At 49.1% G+C, this 21677-nt stretch overlaps 1 protein-coding gene across 1 annotated transcript; it reads left to right on the forward strand.

Moving 5' to 3' along the window:
- Nucleotides 1-2639: 2639 nt before the first annotated feature.
- SLC22A4 (solute carrier family 22 member 4) lies at nucleotides 2640-21350 on the forward strand. Its single transcript, XM_057383665.1, has 8 exons — nucleotides 2640-3081; nucleotides 9173-9276; nucleotides 10830-10984; nucleotides 14599-14770; nucleotides 16678-16804; nucleotides 18757-18857; nucleotides 19821-20035; nucleotides 20695-21350. The coding sequence occupies exons 1-8, from the start codon at nucleotides 2689-2691 to the stop codon at nucleotides 20991-20993; spliced, it is 1566 nt and encodes a 521-aa protein (XP_057239648.1). The 5' UTR covers nucleotides 2640-2688; the 3' UTR covers nucleotides 20994-21350.
- Nucleotides 21351-21677: the final 327 nt, after the last annotated feature.

Genomic DNA, 21677 nt, shown 5'->3' on the forward strand with positions numbered 1-21677 from the left:
TGCTTCCACAAGGACCAAGTGCCTGCACTAGAGGAGGTTTCTCAGCCTTTCAGATCTGTTCCTTCTCCTCTGTGCTGAAGTACTCCTCCTTTGCTCTGCCAGCCCCTTGGCATCTGATTTCACTTTACAGGAATCTTCCTGACCTCATTTCCCTCACACTGCTCTTCATCTAATAGCTGAAATGTATTTTATAAGGCTGTGGTGAAATCAAAGAATTGTTTTGGTGAAAAAAAGCCCCCAGCACTACCAAGCCCACCACTAAACCATGTCACCAGGTGCCATATCTTCATGTGTGTTCAATCCCTCCAGGATGGTGATTCCACCACTCAGTGCCATGAAGAAATTTTCCCTCACATCCACTCAAAACCTCCCCTGGTGCAACTTGAGGCCATTTTCTCTCATTCTATCACTGTTCCTTGGGAGAGGAGACCAAACCCCACATCACTACCCCCTCTTTTCAGGGACTTGTAGAGAGAGAAGGTCCCCACCGTGTCTCTTTTACTCCAGAGCCCCTCCTGCTCCCTCATCAGATTTGTGCTCCAGCCCCTTCCCCAGCTCCCTTGCCCTGCTTTGGACACATGCACTGACCTCTTTCAGAAAGGTCAGTTGGAGGAACTAGGACTGGCCCTTCCCCTGCAGGGAATTTTCTCCACAACAGCCCAAGCTATTCACTGGCCACTGTTTCCATGTGGTTTGCATAATTTCCATGCTTGGGTTAAAGCATTTCCTGCTGCTGGAYCACAAGTGGGGTTTGCAAGCTGGGGAGCACCCAGCAAAAACTCTGGACCACGCTGATTGCAGCAGGAAGAACTTGTGTGCTGTGGCAGAGCTGGCTAGAACACGAGAGATTTCTATAGCTGTCAATTTATGCAGGTTCACAATATAAGAGAAAACCCTGTGATGTTTTCATGTTGRGCACATGAAATTATAATATGATAAGGATTCATCTGCAAAGTAGATAAACCTGAGCACCACTTACTCAGTGAGTACRTGTTTACCACTCACTTTTGATTTGCTAAATCTGCAGCCTAACCACAGTTATTTCTGAGCACTGCAAATTAGTCCTCTGTAAAAAATTATTGTTGACTGAATAATTACTAAGATTGCGTTAACATAAATGCTTAAGACAATACACTCCTCATCCCTAATTTCCCCATGGGAGCAGGCACGCATCGCATTTCTTCACTCTGGCTCTTGCACAGCCCCAGGGCAGGGCAGGTGGAGGGCTGCTGCCTGCAGCTGCCTGGGAACCCCTGATCTGCCCCAACTGGCCCCCACCCTGCCCTTATCACTGGGGACACCTTGGGCTGTTCAGCAGCCAAGGCCTGGCATGAGGATGTCCTCTCCAAACGGGAGGTGTCCGAATCTTGCCATCACACGGGTTCTTCATCCCACATCCGAAGCAGCGGCAGATCATGCCTGGYCAGATAAATGTTGCCATCTGCTCCTCCTCCCCAAGCACCACTGAGCCGTCTCTCCCACTCGGTGCTTCCTTCCCACACTCCCACATCACCCTCGGTGATCTCTGCTGAAGAGCCCATCCCCAGCCTGCCCTGCCCATCCCCAGCCTGGGCACCCTCGGCTGGGCACAGGCCAGCACAGGCACCCCGCTCACAGCCCCAGGGAGCAGGATTGTCCGAGCAGGACAAGCGCTCTGCTTGTTTTAGACACCACCGGGTTCCTGAGTGCCCCTTGAGTTATTTCAGAAGATAACAGAGTYGCTCGGATTTCTGAAATGSYTTTGACAGCTATCCRCGTATCCGACTGCAGGCAAAGCCARAGTCACGTGCAGAGCAGGAATAGTAAATGGATAGGAGATGGGAATATAAAAAGCTYCTCTCCCGACGCCAGAGCTGCTACAGGCTCCTTGAGCAGACACCGCTGACCTTCTCTGTTGCCGARAGTAAACACTGCTGGGAAAAAGCACTGGGCTGCATTAGGGACGGGATTTCAGGGGCTGTGAGAACGTTTGATTCCTGAAGCTGTGTCTGATCCTTGTTTTCCTCTGTGCCAGCGTGTAGGAGGGCTCACATCACCGCTGTCTCTGCGTTTCGTGGGATGATCCGGGCAGAGGGACCCCGCCGGCCGCGGCAGCTCCCAGCTGATGGCTCGCTGCTCCCGCTCCCTGCCCTTTAACATCTCGTGATGCCCGGCTGTGCCCCGCGGCCGCGGATGCTGCGATGCTGTGCCTCCATCTTGCAGCAGCAGTACAGCGGGTAGCCTGTTTTGCGGCCCCGAACAGGGGGATTCAGGGCTCGGGGAGGGCCGGGGGCGGCGGGGCCATCGCCGCTCTCCCACGGGGCGGGGATCTCGCACCGGCAGCCGCTACCGAAGCACCCACCCCGTCCCGTCCCGCCCTGCCGGTACCGACACCGCCCAGCCCGCTCCGGCTGCGGCTGCCCGGGGAAATAAACGGGTGAAATGGAAAAAAACGGGACACGCCTCCTGAGRAAAGCTCCGGAGCCGGCGGCGGGGCAGCCGTGATGCCCGGGGGAAAGGCTTCGGGGATGCCGCGGGGAGGCGGGGCCGGAGCGGGCACAGCCCCCGGTCCCCTCCGGTCCCCTCCGGCCGGGCCGGGACGCACCGCCCCGCGGGGGCCGGGCTGGGGTGGGCCGGGGCGGAGCTGCCCGTGCCGCCTCCGCGGAGCGCGCACAGCCCGCGGGAGACCCGCGGAGCGCCGCGCTCGCCATGCGCGACTACGATGCGGCCACCGCATTTCTGGGCGAGTGGGGCCGCTTCCAGCGCCTCGTCTTCTTCCTGCTCAGCGCCAGCATCATTCCCAATGGCTTCAACGGGATGTCGGTCGTGTTCCTGGCCGGCACCCCCGAGCACCGGTGCGTCGTGCCCCGCGGGGCCAACCTGAGCGGCGAGTGGCGCAACGCCAGCATCCCGCTGGAGCAGCGGGGCGGGCAGGAGGTGCCGAGCCGCTGCCGCCGCTACCGCCTGGCCGCGCTCGCCAACTTCTCGGCGCTGGGGCTGCGACCCGGCTCCGACGTGGAGCTGGAGGCGCTGGARCAGGAGCCGTGCCTGGACGGCTGGGAGTACAGCCGCGATGTCTATCGCTCCACCATCATCACCGAGGTGCGCGGCCGCGGTGACATCCCAGCCCCTGGCTGTGCTGGAATGCCGGGGTGGGATTATTCTGCCTTGGGGAGGGCGAACAGGGTGCAAGGACCAGCGGGTGAAGTGTCTGTGGGAAAGGGTCCGGGTGGCACGATGCTGCGAGGGGCGGGAGGGATGCGAGAGGTAAAGGGTGTCGAGGGATCTGCCCGCCCTCGCCATCCCAGCTGTGTTTTCCAGCTTGTTTTACTSGGAGACAGGTTTGTGTGGAGGGGGAGGCGGAGGCTGGAAATAGAAGCCCGGTAGTTTCCTCCTGCCACACGCTGACCATCCCGGTAATTTTTCTATGCCATGGAATTGCTCCTTCTCAGTGCAGCGTTGAATGGGGACATGGACACATTCAGGTAGACACAGGGGCTAGAGCAGGGTGGACCCTCGCTGGCCCCGCACCCTGGAATGCCAGTGGCTTCCGTGGCCGCCAGCGCTGGGATTGTGCCGTGGCAGGTGCCGCGGYCGCTCCTGCGGGATCCAGAGCTGCCTGCAGCCGGGCTGTCCGGTCGGTCTGTGAGGCTCTGCAGCAGGATCTCTGTACAGGGTGTGATGTGGGATCATCAGCGGTGCCGGGTCGTGTGAGCACTTGTTTGGGTCGTGCGCCGGTGGGCGGCAGGGACGTGCTGTTCTGTCGCGCTGGCGCGGGGTGTGGAGCTCCTTTAGAGAAGGGAGAGGACTCGCCTGCAGCTGCGGGACTGCTGCTGCTGCTGTGCCTTRTGTAAGGGGGTTCGGGGAATGACGGGCTCACCCCCGTGCCAGGCAATGTTTGTACGCGGCAGCTCGCAGGTCCTGGGGCTGAGCGCACTGCAGGTGGCCCAGGGCCACCCTGCTCACACACCRATGGCTCACCCTGGGGGTGCCTGGCAGGGAATGGGTGTGGAACCCTCCTCACGAGTCCCTGTGACTCAGCAGCAACATCTGCCACCAAAAAACCATCACAGGATGCCACAGCCGGGAAGGGTTCTGATGTGAGGCCAGGGGTCTGTGCCCTGAGGACACAGGAGGAGGGTCTGTCTGTGCTGGGCGTGTGCAGACAGAGGCTCAGCCACATGCCAGGCAGGCAGGATGTGGACAGGGGATGTCAGCCTCTGTCAYCTGCTCAGAGGGAAGTCACTGGCACATGTGACACTTTGCATTTGTGCTGGCAGTCGTGCTCAGTCGCTGGAGATCGCTCACAGTACCAAATCAAGGCAGGGGTGTGTGGGAAGCTTGCCCTGCTCCTGGCCCTGGGTTCACKGAAGCGGCAGCCTGGCTGCTGCCCACATGCCCGGCTGTGACCCACGGGCTGGCACGGCTGYGTGCCGGGCGCCTGGTGGCCACCACTGGCACAGACAATGCTACTCTCACTGCTAGAGGGAGGCCGGTTTGTCCTGGGGTGTCTATGAACTTATTACCTCAGTTTTGGAGTCAGTGCTTGCTCTGAGAGAGGCAGTAAATTAAGCAAAAGGAGGAGAAATGCGATTTTTCTTAATGAACAGTAAATAACTTGTGTTGGCCGATGCCAAACAAAAGCATTCCGTGCAGGAATCAGATGGGACGCAGCAGTGGGGTTTGCCACGGGGCCTGAGGCGTGCCAGAGAGGCAACAGCACATTCAGAGATGGAAACCAAGTGCCAGGTTCCCATCTGTAAGCCAGATGGAAAAGAAGGAAACTTGTTTTGTTTCAAAATTGTCATGGACATTTGGAAAAATTACAAAATTTGGTTTCAAAAGAAGGAAAACAGGCACTGATGAAATGCTGGAAAGAGGCAGTTTAGTTGAATTTGAGATGCTTATTTTTGTACCCAACATTTTTCTCTGTATTAGGAAAGGCAAGCCAGGACATGCCATCAGAGGAGCTCAGTGAAGAAACAGCTTCAGTTCAAGAACTCAGTTGAGGAGCAGAACTTGATGGTACAGGATTCAGCTCTGGAGACTTCATTTGATTGGTTCAGTTGTGTTAAATCCTGTTATTAAGGGTGCTTGAAGGGAACTGGGAGATGCCAGCTCAGCACCTGTGTTACGTGGTCTGTGAGGACATGCTGAACTCTGGGAACAGAGAATCCCAGACTGAGTCATCTGCACGGTCTTAAAATGGAGGTGATGGGCAAAAGTGGATGTGTCCACAGGTGATCATTGGGCCAGGGTGATGTAAGAAAGGGGCTGTAAGTGCAATGGGGAACAGGTGAAAGTGTCATTGTGGGGTCAGGTGTGRTCCCTTGGCAGAGATGAAGGGGCTGCAGGGTTTCCTTTCCACCACTTGGCAGGAGTCTCTTTCATTGGTGCATTTTTCAGGAACTTAATGTTCTTCTCTTTACTTCCAGATCATGATGCTCAGATCAAACATGCATTAGAGGCTCGAGGACAAGTGCCCTTCAGAGCAGGCATTAGGATCCAGTTAGTTCCCTTGAGCCAGGCTGTCACCCAGCMCTGCTCCCCGGGGACAGRCTGAGCTGCTCTCCACCACTGGGGCTTTGTTTGTACCCCAGACACCACTGCCAGGCCCCTGCAAAGGGCACAGTGAGTGCCAGAGGCTCTACTGGGGATACTGGTCTGTCACCTGTGTCACCCTCAGTCCCTGTCCCAGCCCTGGCACTGATGTTACTGAAGGCCAAAACCTTTTGGGATTGGCAGAGGCAGGAGACTGGATGGGAATTGCTGTGGTTTGAAGGCATCTGAAGGTCTGTTCTGTTCTGTTACGGCTTTTTCCATCCCTGGAGAGCAGCCCTGCCCAGCCCTGGAAGTCTGCCCCGTGTTTGGGCACAGAGGGACCCTGTGCTTGTCACTTGTGCACCGAGCAGAGCTGGTCTCATTGCTGGACCTGGTACCCAGGGACCAGGATGGGGCCATCTGTGAATAATTAACACTTCTTGAGTTATTCATCGTCAGCTTTACTCTTGGAAACAAGTTCAGATTTTCCCTGCTTTGCAGCCCCACCCACTTATACAAGGCTGCACTGGTGTTTTCTCTTATGTAAATGGGTTGTACTCAGGATGTTAATTCATGATTTCTGACTGGGGGGGGGGGGTCACTTTGGGCAGTGGGAGCATCTTCTCCTGTAATTTCAGTTCTTCAGAAAGCTCTTCCACCTATAGTGCTCCTACCAGCAGCACCCAGCACTAATGGCTCTTCCAGTAGCCGGGAGCTTGTCAGAAAGGAATTGGATGGGAGTAAAGTGATTTRATAATGGTGTTCTTGAGCAGCTCCTATCCCTAGCATTCAGAGACCGTGCTTGGAATCTTACATGAACTTTGTTCCCCAGTCTGCTGAGCCAGGGACATTACAGAATTACTTATTTTCTGGTTAATGTATAATTAGCCCATTAGAGACAGTTGGGAAGTTGTAGCTGCAGGCAGTTCAGCTGTGGCTGGGCTGGAGCTCCTGTGGCCRTGTGTGCTTGGCGCTGTCTGTGATGGACGCAGCCTCTGAGGAGGGGGTCAAATAAATTACATTTCACTCTTCCCTATATACTGAAGCAAGAGTGAAACCTTACCATGTTGATCTGTGCTTGGTCACTGTGCAGTGCCATGGCATGAGCCTCAGCCAGGGCGAGTGCCCGTGGGGATGGGAGGCTGGCATTTGGGACATGAGGTGTACCTGGAGAGTAGGGCTCTATTGCTGAGGTGCTTTATGTGGTACTGGAGCTAAATCAGCTGGTTTGTTCACTCAGCAGCTTCAGGTCTACTCAGAATTTGATGGATTTGAGTTGTGTGTGTTTTCTGCTCAATGCAGTGGGTTTCTGTAGACACTACCCCCTCTTTGGACAGCCAGCTGCTGTGTGCTGTTTACCACATCCCCCACATCTGAAAGCATTGACCCTGTACTGTGAATTTTTGCTGGGTGTGCAGTATGGAATGGGGAAAGGTGAACACCTGGATMGCAGGCATTTGGCACCAAGGAGGCACTGCAAGTTCATGGGCAAGTTATTATTTAGCTGGGTTTATTTTACAGCCAAAGTGCCTTTGGCACCATGGAGACGTTTTGAAAACACTGATCCTTAACCTGGAGGGACTCAAGTCTGAAGGTCTGTGAGCGGGCACCGTGCTGGTGGCCCCAGAGCAGGGTGCTCAGCACCCAGGTAATTAATGATAGTCTGTATCAGCAAATTCTGCCACATTCTCAGCTGTCCCAGAGCAGGACATGGTGAAACACCTCTGCAGTGTACATTTAATGCCATGTTTTCTGTACCTGAATTTGCTTTGTTTAAAAAATACTGGACTTGATTTCCACCAAGCTTCTTTGCAGAAATCTCTGCTTTCTTTGACAGGTGAAGCAGATCCCTGGATCTGTTTTTCACAAGTAGCATCCTTGAATGTACCAGAGCCCCATTGACCCACATGCTCACCTCCACCTTGTCAAACACCGAGCAGATAAGAGCAGGTGTGTGCCCAGATGTGCCCACGCCTCACYGCCTCTCTCTTCCCAGCAGGCACGAGAAAAGACTTTACAGAAACTGCCGCCSGAGGGTTCTTTTTGTTCTTAATCAGACTTAAATCTTGGAGGCACATTTTAGTCCACAAGTTTCCTTGTTCCTGCGTTGAAGATGAGTGTGTTCCCCAGGAAGAGGCACKGGCTGTGTTTTTGATCTCAATTCCTTTTTCTGTCGTGTAGCTGGTGTTACTTTGCAGGCTGGGCAAAGGGCAGAGGTACTGGCKCCCCTCTGCTGGCAGCATGCTTCTGTTCTGCCTGAAAATAGGCATTGATTGCATCTCTTTCCCAAATTATATTCCAAAGCAAACTGCTTTAAACCACAGCACCTGCCCCTTGTTTTGGGGTTTGCCTGTTCTGCAGCAGCACTGAAGCTCAGCCCCCAATCCACTGGTTTGGTTTGGTTTGGTTTGGTTTGGTTTGGTTTGGTTTGGTTTGGTTTGGTTTGGTTTGGTTTGGTTTGGTTTTGGCAGGACTTGTGGTGCCATCAGACAGCACCTGGATGTCTCTGTAACACAGGAGTTGCTCCTGGTTGCCTGCAGCTGAGTGAGGAGCCTGAGCAGCTCTGAGGGCAGATTTCTGCTCCATCACCAAATCTTTGCCTGTGCTTGGCCCATCTGTTCTCCAGGCAGAGGATGAATGCTGGTGCAGGTGATGGACCCAGCTCTCTGACAGCATGGCTAATTATTAAAATTATGCCATACTTTGATCTGTGATCTAATCAGTGTACCACTGTGATAGAATTATCTGATCTGAGAGTGGCATGTTCAAAGCCTCTCCCTAAGTGYTCCTGGCAGGCATGCCTTAACCAGGAGATTAGTCACCAGGAAGGGAGCAAGCCTTGGCAGAGACATACTCAGCTGTAACTTCGGTGGACAGAGGCTTATGATGCCATTTCTATTTTTTTTTTAAACCATGTCTGGGGTTATGAGTAGTTTTAGGTGGAAGTTTCCACATTGGCTCCTGTCCTAAGTCTGAAACCCCAGCCAGCTGCAGTCATGAGGCTGTGAGTGATGGGTGGGAAGTCAGTGGTGCAGGTTTGGTGTGGAACAGAATTTGGTAACACGTCAGTGCAAGAAAAGAGATTTCATTCTGTGCATCTCGTTACATATGTTTTGCCAGCCCCAGAAGTTAGCAATGCAGCAGGTTTTGTGCTGGCAGAGGTAAACTGGAAGCTGTCCTTAGCTGGGATGGTTCTTTACCCTTTGCTTTTGCTCTGTTTCACTGATGGGAGAATCAGGGACCATGGGGAGCCAGGCTCAGGGGTCTGGTGGGTACATGATGGGAGGGTTGTGCTGCAAACAGGTCTAGGTCAGCCCCTGAGCTGCACAGTCTAGGTCAGCCCTGAGCTCCCATCAGTCTTGGCATTGCTGGCTGCTCATACCCTTAAGGGCAGTGGGGCTGTCACTGCTCGTGTTTTGGTCGCGTGGAGTTGCCTGGGGAGGCAACACTTTCCTTTTTTTTTTTTCTGTATTTTAAGCAGGATGTTCCACCAGCGACCTTGACCGAGAAAACAGTGCCAGTGATGGGTGGAAGTGTGGGAAATGGAATCCCATTGCATGGGAATGTGTGTGTGTCCAGCCAGCAGCCCCTGTGCCAGATGCGCTCCGTGCAGCGTTGTGGCTGTGTCTGAGCACTGGCCTTTCTCTTGCAGTGGAACCTGGTGTGTGAGGATGACTGGAAAGCTCCTCTGACCACCTCCCTCTTCTTCGTGGGGGTYCTCATCGGCTCCTTCATCTCGGGGCAGCTCTCGGACAGGTAACACCATGGGCAGAGCGGGGCAGACCTGGGGCCACGGCTGCTGTTTGTTTTTGAGAGACAAAAGGAGTGAAATCTCCATTACTCTGGGTTATGATTAAAATGAGGTAACTGGCCTGCTTCTTCAAAAATCCCATCTTAGTCTACCCCAGATGAAGGATTTCAGTCTCTTGGGCACTTCAGAGCCCAGGGATGATTTCYGCAAAGAGCCCTTGTAGCTACTTTGCAGATTGATGCAGTGGCTTTCCCTTCACAGCCCACTTTCCATTTGTTTCTTTATCCTTCAGTAGTTTAAAGGATGCTGGGTTTTGTCACACATTACCTGACAATCCCTTGTTAGAGCTGCAGGATAGGAACTTGTCCTTTGAATAAAATCTCTGCATAGGTGAGATGGTTTGCTGGAAGCACAGTAAACACATACGAGGAGGGAAGAARGATAACCTGGAAATGGAAAGCAATTGTCATAGCATCTCACTAAGCAGATGGAAAATGTAAAAAAAAAAATCATTACAGGCATTTGATAATTGTCTCAGCAGTGTTGAGGTTTTGGCCTTACAAGTGCTGAATGCAAAATATGCACTCCCTCTGCAAGTCCCTGCTCCCCTCTCCACACAGCCCTGAGCCCTGTGTCCATGCCCTTACGGTGGGATTTGTGATCCTGCTGTCTGGGAATGAGGATGTCAGAAGGCAGCAGTTTTCCTCTGGGCGCTTAGCAGAGGGGTTTCAAAACTCACTGCGAGTCTTAATCTTAAAGCCTCCAGCATTAAATTCCATGTGATCCGAATTTAATCTCCTGACTCCTGCCCCAKTGCAGAAGTCAGTTGGTGTTACTGTTTGAAAGGGAGATGAGATAATCACTAAATCCTAGTGGTGCCGTTTGTCCAGTGGGAGCATCTGAGGAAGTGAAGTGTGTGTGCCCTGGTGGCRGCACTGACAGCCTGGCTGCCTTCCTGCATGAGATTATTTGGGGATTTTGTTAGTAAAGGGGTATGATCTGAGCCTGTACCTGAGCAATTTCCCCATGACTACTGCAGAGGCCTTTCCCAAAKGCAGCATCTGTGCCCATGGGTATGAAAGCCCATACCTGAGCTTGTCCTGCCTCTCCAGGACAACATAACCCTAATGCAGAGAAAGAGGTGAGAGGAAGGGTGCAGCATGTCTGGCAACTTGGACTGAAACCAATTGACAAAGCTCAACACACTCAAAGCATAGTGGTGTTKCAAAGTATAGATGCCAGTAGCCTAAAAGCCATCATTTCCTCACTTTGAGCTGTGTGGCTTGCAGTGTGCATGAGTTTCCCTATTGTAGTGTTGCTTAATCTCCTTTGTCTCTGTCTTGTGGCTCCCTGAAGTTCTCTGCTCATAACTTTTCTTCTCTGTCTCATGGGTGTTGGAAATTCTTRTATTTTTTAGTGTATATGAAAATAATGAGATTGTTTAAGACGAACAGAACGTCAGTTTGGGCTAGGATGCATCATTTGAGGTTATTTGTATTCCCTTGTGCCCTCTTACATAAATACATGCTGTTTCAGTAATAATCTTTTTTTACCAAAGGTTTGGCAGGAAGAATATCCTTTTTTTGACGATGGCTGTGCAGACCGGCTTCAGCTTCCTGCAGATCTTTTCCATCAGTTGGGAGATGTTCACAGTGCTCTTTCTCATTGTGGGAATGGGACAGATCTCAAACTACGTGGTGGCCTTCATTCTGGGTATGAATATGTTTGCATTAGATTAAATGTTTGCTTAATGTACTGTTCCTTGTTTTSCCTCTGAACCTGGATCATTTAATTAGACAGTGGTAAATCTTCACTGGTAAAATTCCAACATTAAGCCAGTATAATACTTTTTACTCTGTGATACCTTGAGCCTATACTTTGTATAGGTTTAGAGAAAAAGCATAGAGCAGGAAGAATCTAAATAAACATCCATTTGCTTCCTCTTTGGAGAAGCCGCTCAAGGCAGCATTCAGGGTTTAGCAGCAGGTCTGAGATACRGGAAGCATTTGGGTTCATCCCTGCCTCTCCCTGTGCCCTTTGCAGAGGGGTGAGTGCACACCTGAGTGCAAAGCCTTGCAGCAAACCAGCATTTCCAGGCACAGTGAGTGTCAGGGGGGACCAGAGCAGAGGAGCTGGATGGGTGCCAGAGCCCCATTAGCCATAAAGGCATTGCTCTCATGTTGAGATCAGGGATAAAGTCCTAATTTTAAAAGCTAAGGTTTGCTTTCTTTTCTATGGGGAGGGTAGGAAGAAAGACCCCGCAGCTGCATGGCTGCATTTGCTGCAGGACCCTGTAGGAATGAGGGACCCCAAGGGGAAGGAGACCCCACAGAGACTCCCACTAGGCACAGAGGTTTCAGGAAAGGCAACTGCATGGACAAATCATGGGGATGAATGATGCAGCTCTCAGGGGGGAAACTGGGATTTGCAAGAGCTGTCTTTAAAATGTACACGTGTATATTTATGGTTATTTTCAAGCCCCTGGTGTCAACATCATGATTTGTAGATCGTAATGTGAGCTAGATCAACATTGTATATTAATAGTTAATGCTGGTCTTTCCTACCCCATGAGGCTTTAACGGGAAAAAATAGAGCAGAAGAGCAGAATCYGAAGTCAGTGCTATGCAGAGGATACAGCAGTGTGTCCCCAGGCAGTCATGAGTCACTGCTGCCTGTGGCGCAGGGAGGATTAAGGTCAGGCTGTCAGCAGGGACATCCCTTGCTGCCATCACCATTGTCACTGCCATTGCTGTCACCACTGCCACTGCTCCCACTGTCCAGGTAGCTAAATTCTTGTGTGGAGCTGATGGAGCAGGAGCAAACCCTGCCGTGGGAAGGCTGGGAGGTGCAGCACTGGATAAAGCTGAAAATCCTTGTGGAAGCACATGGGTGTTGCGTAGCAGAGAGGTKCAGGTTCTGATCAGGAAGGAATTTAGCTCCCAGTTCCCTGGGAATGTGGGGCACAGCTGGATGTGGATTGGGATGCTGCCTCAGTGCTCAACAGAAGCAAAGCTGGAAGGAGGGACCAGAAACATCCCACTGGCCAAATGTTCCTACTACTGAGAGAGGGGACTGGRTTTTCCCAAGTAACATTAGGCTTGTTTAATTACTCAGCTGTTGTTTGCTGGCCCTTGGCCCCTTGTGTTGTCTCTTCTGCCATCCTGTCCTCAGCAGAGTTGTCCCAGCAGTGATGGCTCCTTGGGGACAGGGAGGCAGATGCCTCAGGCACTTGTCACAGTGCTGGCCATTCCCCAGCAGCCTTGAGGCTGGTTCTAAGGGCAGGRTTAATCTAAACTAACATAGACGTTGGTTTCCTCATTTAGGTGAGCGTCAGCTGACTGTCATGGGTGAGGAGGGAGGTGCTTATGAACAGTGGTCCTTCCCACCCTACACTGCATAGCCAGTGTCCCCATGAGTGCTGTGGCTTCTGCCTGGGACAAGGCAAACCCAGGAGCTTCCAGGAAGCCACGCATGACAGAGGTGGTGAATAGCAGAATATACCCRTAAATAGAAAGTAGCTCTGTAAGAAAGGTCACCCCGATTACAGGATGCACTGGAGATGCTCCCCTTGTTTCATCCAAGAGCAGGGCTGTGCCCRGGAGGGGAGCAGTGTGACCAGCACCTATCAAGGCCCTGTTGACTCTGGCTGTGCTGCAGCCCTGGCACCCTCCATCCCCAAATACAGTGTTTTTTCCCAAGTTCAGCACAAGTTCCTTTTGTAATTCAAGCTTTCAACATCCAAACCTGTGCTGATTCCCCATGTCTAGCTCACACCMTGTCCCAGCATCCTTGGCCACCCAGGCTCGTGCTGCCCTTTGCACCAGCACCCACCTTCATGGGAAGAGCTCCCCTCTGAGCTCTTGTGAACTTCTGTAGGCAATGTTGGGRTTTTTTTCCAGGGTGTTTTCCTGTGAAATTTCTCTCCTAGCTTTAGGTGTCAGTTGTTTTCTGTGCTCAAAACTGTTACATTCAGKTTCTGGGACTGTAAAACACCACAGAGGTTTGTGAAGCACATTGGTATTGTCCAAGAACTGTTATTCCATGGCTAGGAGAATAAGGGAAGAGGAAAGGTAGGAGACAAGGGAATTGTAATTAAAATATGTCATCTCACATTGGCTTTGAATTGACACAAATTATAATGTAACATTTAGCAGGCATAAACCAGTGTTCCAAGTATCAGATCTCTCCCAAGAGAGCCCCTCTAAACAAGTGCAGGTCAAGAGGAAGATGGTATCATTTATCCCCACATACTCATTTTAGCCCAGCAAATTCTTATTTTCAATTTTTTTACTGTGACTTTATTCAATTACCCCAGGTTTGTAAAATAAGAATTCAGGTAACTGTTAAATAGGAGGGTTTCCAGTCTTGGGTATTTTTTCCCATCTTTTCTGCAATATTAAATGTTGAAGTTCTTGCCATGATATACACAACCCAAGTACACTCTCCAGACTTTGTGACCCTCCTGTTTGCTCAGTATCATTTGCGTTTTAATTGAGTCCAGATCAAACTGTGGCAGTGATGGCCCTTGCAGTGCTCCTGATGTGGAGGAGAGCTCTGTAGACCCAGGGCTGAGAGCTCAAGGAGAAGTGAGATGCACCCGAGGGCATCACTGGATTCTGTTTAGCAGGAGCTGGGTGTTTTATTATGAAAGAATTTGTGTGCTTAGAAGGCTTAGAACTGTCTCAGTTTTTAAGAAGGCTTAGAACTGTCTCAGTTTTTATTACTCGATATTGTTTTGCTGCATGGTGCAGTGGCTGTAAAATGCTTTCCCTGATGGCTGCCTGGCTATTGGAACAGTAGCATTACTAGAAGATGGCATCTTCCCTGGTTCTGTCCTTCAGCCTGTGATGTGCCAATCTAATATTCCAACTTTTTTCCGTTCCAAACAATAGATGGGAAATTTGTTCCCACCTCACCTCACTGTAAATTCACATCTTTCCATCCCATGTCAATCTGCTGTGCACAAACCTYTGCTCTTCCACAAGTGCTCAGCCGTGAATTGCATCCTAAATCCTGATGGGTTGAGTGGGTGAGCAGCTGTGTCCTAGGCAAGCATGTCAAGAAGGCTCCTGAAAGTCTGCTGGCCATCCCCCATGCCTGTCCTTATCTGTCTCTACCATGCATTAATCAAAGCAAACAGAAGTAGCTTCTTTATCTGAAGGTTCCCAATACTCCCAGCAGCTTTTCTGTACAGGCAGGTCCGTGCTGTGCTGCTCTTTTCTAAGATTGTTTAGCTTAATTTTTTGTTTGTAAATGCAATAAAGTATTTAGTCATGCTTGAAAACAAAGAGTTAAGATGCTAATCCAACCTCCCTTGTTTTAAACAGGCACAGAAATTCTTGGCAAATCAGTTCGTATTCTATTCTCTACATTAGGAGTTTGCATATTTTTTGCAATTGGCTACATGTTGCTGCCACTGTTTGCTTACTTCATCAGAGACTGGCGGATGCTGCTGCTGGCGCTCACTGTCCCGGGGCTGTTCTGCATCCCGCTCTGGTGGTGAGTCCATGCCAAGGCCACGCTCCCCACCTCCCCTCCCGCCTGATGCTCTTTGTGCTGGGTGCTGGGTAATGCCAGGGGGTCGGGGAGGAGGGGCATTTTTCTACTGGCCATGTGAGAAGGCTTTGCCTTGAGGGGTTTTTTTTTTTTTGTTAGGGTTTTTCTTGCCGGTTTTAAGTTGAGTAACTACCTAGAGAGCCTCGCTGGTGCTGTCTGTGTGCTTGAAGCTCTTTTCAGCTGGACAGAAGCACTGAAGAAGGGCGGATACTGTTCTGTTGCTGCCTGCTATTTTCTGAAGGGACAGGTGTTTGAAATTAGGAAAGGCAAACTATCACTCCAGCTCTTAAAACAAGGATCATTTACAGCAGGAAGAGTTCTTTCATATTATTCAGGGAACTCCTTTCTTCTTTTTATATTGAAAAAGTTATACCTGTAAGTGCAATTAGCATCTTAATAACAATTAAGTAATTTAGACACACTCTTCTGTAGTCTAAAAGACCTCCAGCATGTCCCAGTCTTGTCAGAAGTCTGCTGATGGTTTTGGTTTGTTGGTTGGTTGGGTTTTTTTTTTTTAACTAGAGTCTTCAAACCAAACCTTTTCAGCTTCGCTTCTGCTGTCACTGGATTTTAAAGACAGTTTGATTCTGTTTAAGGGTCAGTTTGCTTATTTAACTTGAAGTGTTTCAAACTCCATCACAGCAGCATTTCCCTCTGCACCGAGCAGCTGTTCTCTGGTGAGGCTGGTTTTGGGTGGAAGCCTCTCAGATGTCTGCTGTAGAACAGGCACTGTGAGGCACAGGAAATTGTCCCCAAGGCATGGCTTCAGAGCCCTGCTTTGAAATGTACTGGGTGGGAATTCCCAGGCTTTTTAAAAGCTTACATTTAAAAATGCCAGAAATTTCCTCTGACAGCACTTTGTCTGGGGCCTGTGTAGGGGTAGACGGGGATCAAGGTGCACTGGAAAAGCTCTGCCAAGGCAGGTTGGTGTTAGCTGGCATTTGGGCATRTGGACCCACTGCTTCCACAGGCCATGTGACTTGCACCTCCCTCTGCTCTGTGCCATTCTTGCTCTTTTACTCATTTCCCTTCCAAATCCTCCAGAAGGTTCCCAGCATTGTCTCTGCAGTCTTGAGATCCTCAGCTTTCCCAGTAAKAAGAGCAGTGGAGGCAGCTCATCTTACAGAAAGTTCCATTAGTGGTTAATGATCAGATGTAAATCATCTGATGTTTRAAATTATTGACCTGCCTTTGAGTCAGTCTTTAGGGTTCATCAGAAAAGGAGTGTCTGACCTGCTTTTTTTCCAAGGAGACGAAAAAGTGCTGCTGGCTAAAGGGAGCAAAGTGGCATCTGTTAAGATCAAAGGATTTAGTTAAGGAAGGTTAAATTTTTCTGTTCTGTGTTTGGTGTTAATTTACTCAACACGTGCCTGGAATTGATTAGACAATRTCATCAACTCTGCAAGGGGACACTGCCCCTGCCCTCTGCCTGGGAGAGCCTGCCTCAGAGCTGTGGTAACATGGTGAGGTTTGTATATAAGATTCCTATGACACAGACCCTTTAAATACACACTGCATTTTTGAAGCATTTCCACACTGTGTGGAGTTTCCTAAGAATGTTTTTGATTCACACTGGCTAAGCCACCCCCATCCTTGCTGTCTGTCTGGTGACATCTGGTGGACACCAATTATTCCTTAAAAAACACAGAGGACAAAGCACCTACTTCAGCATGAGAATAAAACCGTTCCATGTATTTGAATTACATTACCCACCTGCTTCTGTTATGGCTGTCTCCTGCTGCAAGCAATTTGTGAGATCAGAGTGAAACTCACAGACACAATAAATATGTTATTTATAACTTTTTACTGTTGGAAAAACATTGAGTCATTTATTCTGAAACTTATTACAGGGTCATTCCTGAGTCTCCTCGGTGGCTGATTGCCCAGGGAAGATACAAAGAGGCAGAAGCTATTATCCGAAAAGCTGCAAAAATAAATGGCATTCCAGCCCCAGCCGTGCTTTTTGACACTGCAGAGGTATGTTTCATACATCCTGGTGCTTTAGTTTGCTGTCACTTCCCCCTTTGGCTGGTTGACTTGTTGGGAAATGCCAGCAGAGAACTGGTTTGCACCAGCAGCTCTCAGGGGCTGGCAGTGACTGTTGGCCTGCGGTAAGTGCTGGGTTAGCAAGATCAAAGTGAGAACCCAGAGGGAGGTTTTATTTGTTTGCTTTTTACAGTAAAATTCTCTTCCTCAGCAGTGGTTTGTTGTGGTTTTCAAAGCAAGGGTGACCCAGATTGCTTCATCCTTTGGGCACTGCGAAGACCCAAGGAAAATGTGTTTGTGCACATTTCAGCTCAGTGTGTTGTTAGTGGTTTGCAGTTTAGCAGCACTCCTTTGCAGGGGGCTGTGTAGGGGACCCTAAATCAGCACCCACGTGAGCTGGGGCTGCATGGAGCCCGACAGACTCTTCAGCTTGCACAAACCAGCCAAAGCACCCGAGTGCTACMAGGGCACTTGGAAACCATGGTGTTAGTGAAGACAGTGAAGAACATCAAGCTCTTCTTCACAGTTGTGTTTTTCTTGTATTTCATATCTGTATTTTGTATCTGTTATTTTGTATCTGGAAGAAGGAAGTCTAGTGCAAACCTGGCAGCCCAGCAAGCCAGGGAGCAGCASGGCGACAGCAGGACGGCTGGTTCCTGTGCTCATCTCCCCCTCTGCTGGCTCTGCCCTCACTGCAGCTCCTCCCAAAGAGGCACATTTTCTCATGCAAAGACTCTTCCAGCCTCACATCAGCAGTGGCCGTGTGTCTGTGGGTCAGATTTTCCTCTGCTGTGTACTGGCACCGGTGTTTTGTGCCTCCTCGTGTCTCCTGACAGCAGAGAGCAAAGCTCCTGTGCTCCTCTGCAGTGTCTGCAGGACAGAGATGCTGTGAGTTATCCCTACCCTGGGCAGGATCCATCACTTGACTGTCACACATTTTGGCTGAAGATCTCTTTCCCAAGTGGAAGTTTCAGTGTAAATTGAAGTTCCAATTATGGAAAGCTCATTCTACACCAACCATGGAAAAGCAGTTCCCTTACTTCACAGCCAGACCTCAGATGTCTTTTGAACAGGAGATGACTTTTCCAGGTTGCATTTCATCATTCCTGCATATTTTTTTGAACCAAGGAGCCTGCTTCATGGAAATTTTGTGTGCCAAAGCATCCGTCAAAAAAAGGCTGAGGATGATGCCTGCATGCTAAGTATTTGGAAGTATTTTCCAAACATTACTAGAAAGACATTCCTTGGAAGCCCTCATCTATTCTAGGAAAGGATATCTCCTGGATAGTCCTGTAGGGAGAACCAGGGTGGTTTGTTCTTTAGGCCTGGGAGAAGCCTAGCTACAAGTGCTGGCTTTGCCCTGGCAAGGGCAAAATATGCAGGCAGAAGGGCACCTTAATGCCACCTAGAAGATTCCTGCTTCAAGACTCAAACTGGACCTTCCATCTCCAATTTGAGGTGGTGGATGCTCCCATGATGTGCCCTGKCCACCTCACCAGCCTCTGTGTTCTATTCTCCCTGTCATGGTGCTCGCAGGCAGCAAAACTGGGTGATTTTCTGCATTTATTTCACCTCATTTATGAAGGTTGAAGAGAGTTGAACAGACAGTGCACGGAATGGACAGAAAAATGCCTTTGGCAATGAGATTACTCCTGGAAGTACTGCAAGAGGTCCTTAAGGAAACACTAACTCATCTGTCTGGTCAACTGATGCTCCTTTCTAATTAGTCAGCATGGTGCAATGGAAACTGCCACGAGTACAGCTGGGTACAGAGACAAGCTCTACCTAAGGACTGCCCTCCCTGGTGCAGAAGTGGCCCTTGGGCTGCCTAGTTATCCCCTGATAGTCATAACTTCGTAACTGCCCGGATTGTGGGTAGCAGAGGTTGTTTTGCTGTTAGGTGTGTGGGAATTTTTTTGGTTTTGTTTTCCTTTTTCCTTCAGATGCAGGATTCGAAGCCTCAGCAGCAGCAGAAGGCTATCCTTCTGGACCTATTTCGAACCCGAAACATTGCAACTATTACTATTATGTCATTACTTTTGTGGTAAGGAAATGTGTATTCCTAAAGTACCCAGGCAATAGAACAGTTTCTGATTTGAGGGCACATGCCACAGGTTTAGATAATAAGTCTGAGCCTTGGAGCCCATCTCCAGTGGTCCTTGGCTGGTTCATGRCCCTCAATGTCCTCGTACCCACACTGCATTAATACACAAGAATATGGAGACAGTAGCCTCGACTCAGGTGTAAAATAGTTAGAAARCTATATGTAACTACTTGTGTATTTTGAAGTATGTTATTTTTTTTTCCCTTAAATGCTCCCATCTCTTCAATCTCTATTTGAAGAGAAGTGTTCTTCTTGAAGCTCAGTAACATAAGAACCAGACCCATGGTCAGCGTTTTTGTTCTGTTTCTGTACTGTGCCCATCTCAGTGAGATCCTGCTCCCTGCCTGGGCAGCCACAAGGAATGAGGACCCAATAATGCCATATAGACAAACCAGGACCCTTTTCTGTCCATGTTGCCCCCAGCAGAAAGCAACTGGCTAGCACACTTGGCATGCCATAGTAAGGTGCTCCTGAGATTTGAAACCTGAACATCCAGCTCTCTGTGAAGATTAAATAAGATGTAATGGAAGTGCTGAGGGTGGGAGATCCTGACACTGGCTACAAGTAGGAATTTAGTTGGCATGGGAAGCTTGCAAGAGTTTCATTGTGTCATTGAGCCTGTTGCAGTGAAAAGCCTTTGTGAACGACTTCCACAAAGCTTTTTACTTGGTGTAACGTATGCAGGAAGGACAGAGAAATCTGAGGTGTCTTCAAGCCGCTGTGGATATGATCACTGGATGGGATAACAGAATTAGAAAGATGGGGTTGCCACTGAGACTTTTTTAAGCCACGATGTCTGTGGCGGTGCTTTGCGACATCCTATTTTTGTAACATCTGAGGCACCACTGGAGGCGTTCAGAGACTGCTATTTCTGGAATAATTTTGGTTTATTGCTTTTCTCAGGTTTTTCACATCAGTTGGCTACTTTGGCCTGTCCCTCAGCACTCCAGACTGGCATGGAAATGCCTACATCAACTGTTTCCTCTCGGCTGTTATTGAAGTTCCAGCTTACGTGATCGCCTGGCTTCTCCTCCGCTCTCTCCCACGGCGCTACTCCTTATCTGGCACCTTTTTTTTAGGGGGAAGTGTTGTCCTCTTCATTCAGCTGGTTCCTGCAGGTACAAGATTAAATATGTGACTTAAGTATATGAACTATTCAAAATATGCTATGGTACTGTGTGATAGTTCTGCAAAATTACTGGAAACTGGGTTAATATTTAGAATTTGAGGTCAAGTTTATGCTGATCCCTTGCAGCCTTGGTTTTTTTATTGCATATGTATATGCTGAGTCACACTTGACTCTCATTTATTCTGTCAAATTACTGAGCTTTATATAGTCCTGGGGAACCAGCTTCTAAAATGAGAGCTGAAAGTGTACTGTGATGTATCTGGTTGTGTTCGCAGGCTACAGAAACCTGCATTCAGATTTCACTGTGTGTAAATCTCCACGGAATTTGGAGAAAAGGGGGTGGATTCAAGCTGGTTGTTTATTGCTGTGTAATCCAGAGTTTTGTTCCATTTCAAGAATGATGTTTTACTTGAAGACAAGCAAAATCTGAAAAAGACAAAATAACCTGAGCATCTACATTATGCTCAGTGGGGAGTTTGGAGTCGTGTAGGGATAGGGTTAATACTTTGTATAATTAAAAAAACCTGAAGCACCAACCTCACAACCTTTAGGAAAAACACAGCAATACAGTCTTTTGGATGTAGAAGAAATACAGCTAATAAGCACAGTGTTGTTTAGTCACCTTGATTTTATTTTTTTCTGCTCCAGATCTTAATGTCCTCTCTGTTGGACTGGTGATGCTTGGGAAGTTTGGCATCACAGCTGCGTTTTCAATGCTTTATGTCTACAATGTGGAGCTGTACCCAACGCTAGTGCGGAACATGGCAGTGGGAGCGACCTCCACGGCCTCCCGGCTGGGCAGCATCATTGCTCCTTACTTTGTTTACCTGGGTAAGATGTCTTGTCTTTCTTGCACCTTGTCTTTCTCACCACACAACTGCCCAGAGAAGTTGTCTGAGCTCCTGCAGTGCAGGCACAGCTTTAAGTCCCTTCACTTGTCTTTTTAGCTCCTTCTCTCTGGGGTGTGAGTTCATTGTCACACATGGTAGAAATTAAGTGGAGCTCCCTGGGCTTCACAGAAGGGTCAGGCACATTGTTCTTTTAGGATTGTTCATATATCACTGAAGTGGGTTAGAGCTGGCCCAACACAACAGTGATGTTTATAAACTGTGCAAACAGAGTGGCTGGAATGATAATCACATCTTGGGACACCAGTTAGTTTCCCAGGAGAGTGTAGTAAGAAGTGGTCTTGAAAGTAAGGAAATGTAGCAGTAGGAAATTCATTGCATGGTACTGTCTGTGTGCATCCCAAGTAGGAATACTAACATTCCCAGGATCTGTGCTCTCTCAAGTAATCCATAGAAAAATACAGGTTAAGTACCACAAAAGTGTGTTTACTTGAAATGATTGTTTTTATTAAAATTTTTTTTTTAGTTACTACGCCAGTCACCTTGGCATTCATTCATGTTGCTTTTTCTTATTGCTCAGTAGTTCTGTAAGCAGAATTATTGATTTCCTCATAGGCTTCTTTTTGACACTCAATACCGTCCCATTCTGAGTGCTGCACATATGTTAACTGAAAAATATTTTTTTGGTTTTTGTTTAATACATAAAAATGTTCCTCATATTGCCAATAGCAAAGGGTGGCAGAGATTAGGAGATTAAGGGTAGAATATCTGTGAATACCTGCT

The sequence above is a fragment of the Malurus melanocephalus genome, unplaced genomic scaffold, assembly GCF_030028575.1.
Source record: "Malurus melanocephalus ecotype Western Australia unplaced genomic scaffold, MMel_1.1 scaffold_650, whole genome shotgun sequence".
Taxonomy (NCBI): Eukaryota; Metazoa; Chordata; class Aves; order Passeriformes; family Maluridae; genus Malurus; species Malurus melanocephalus.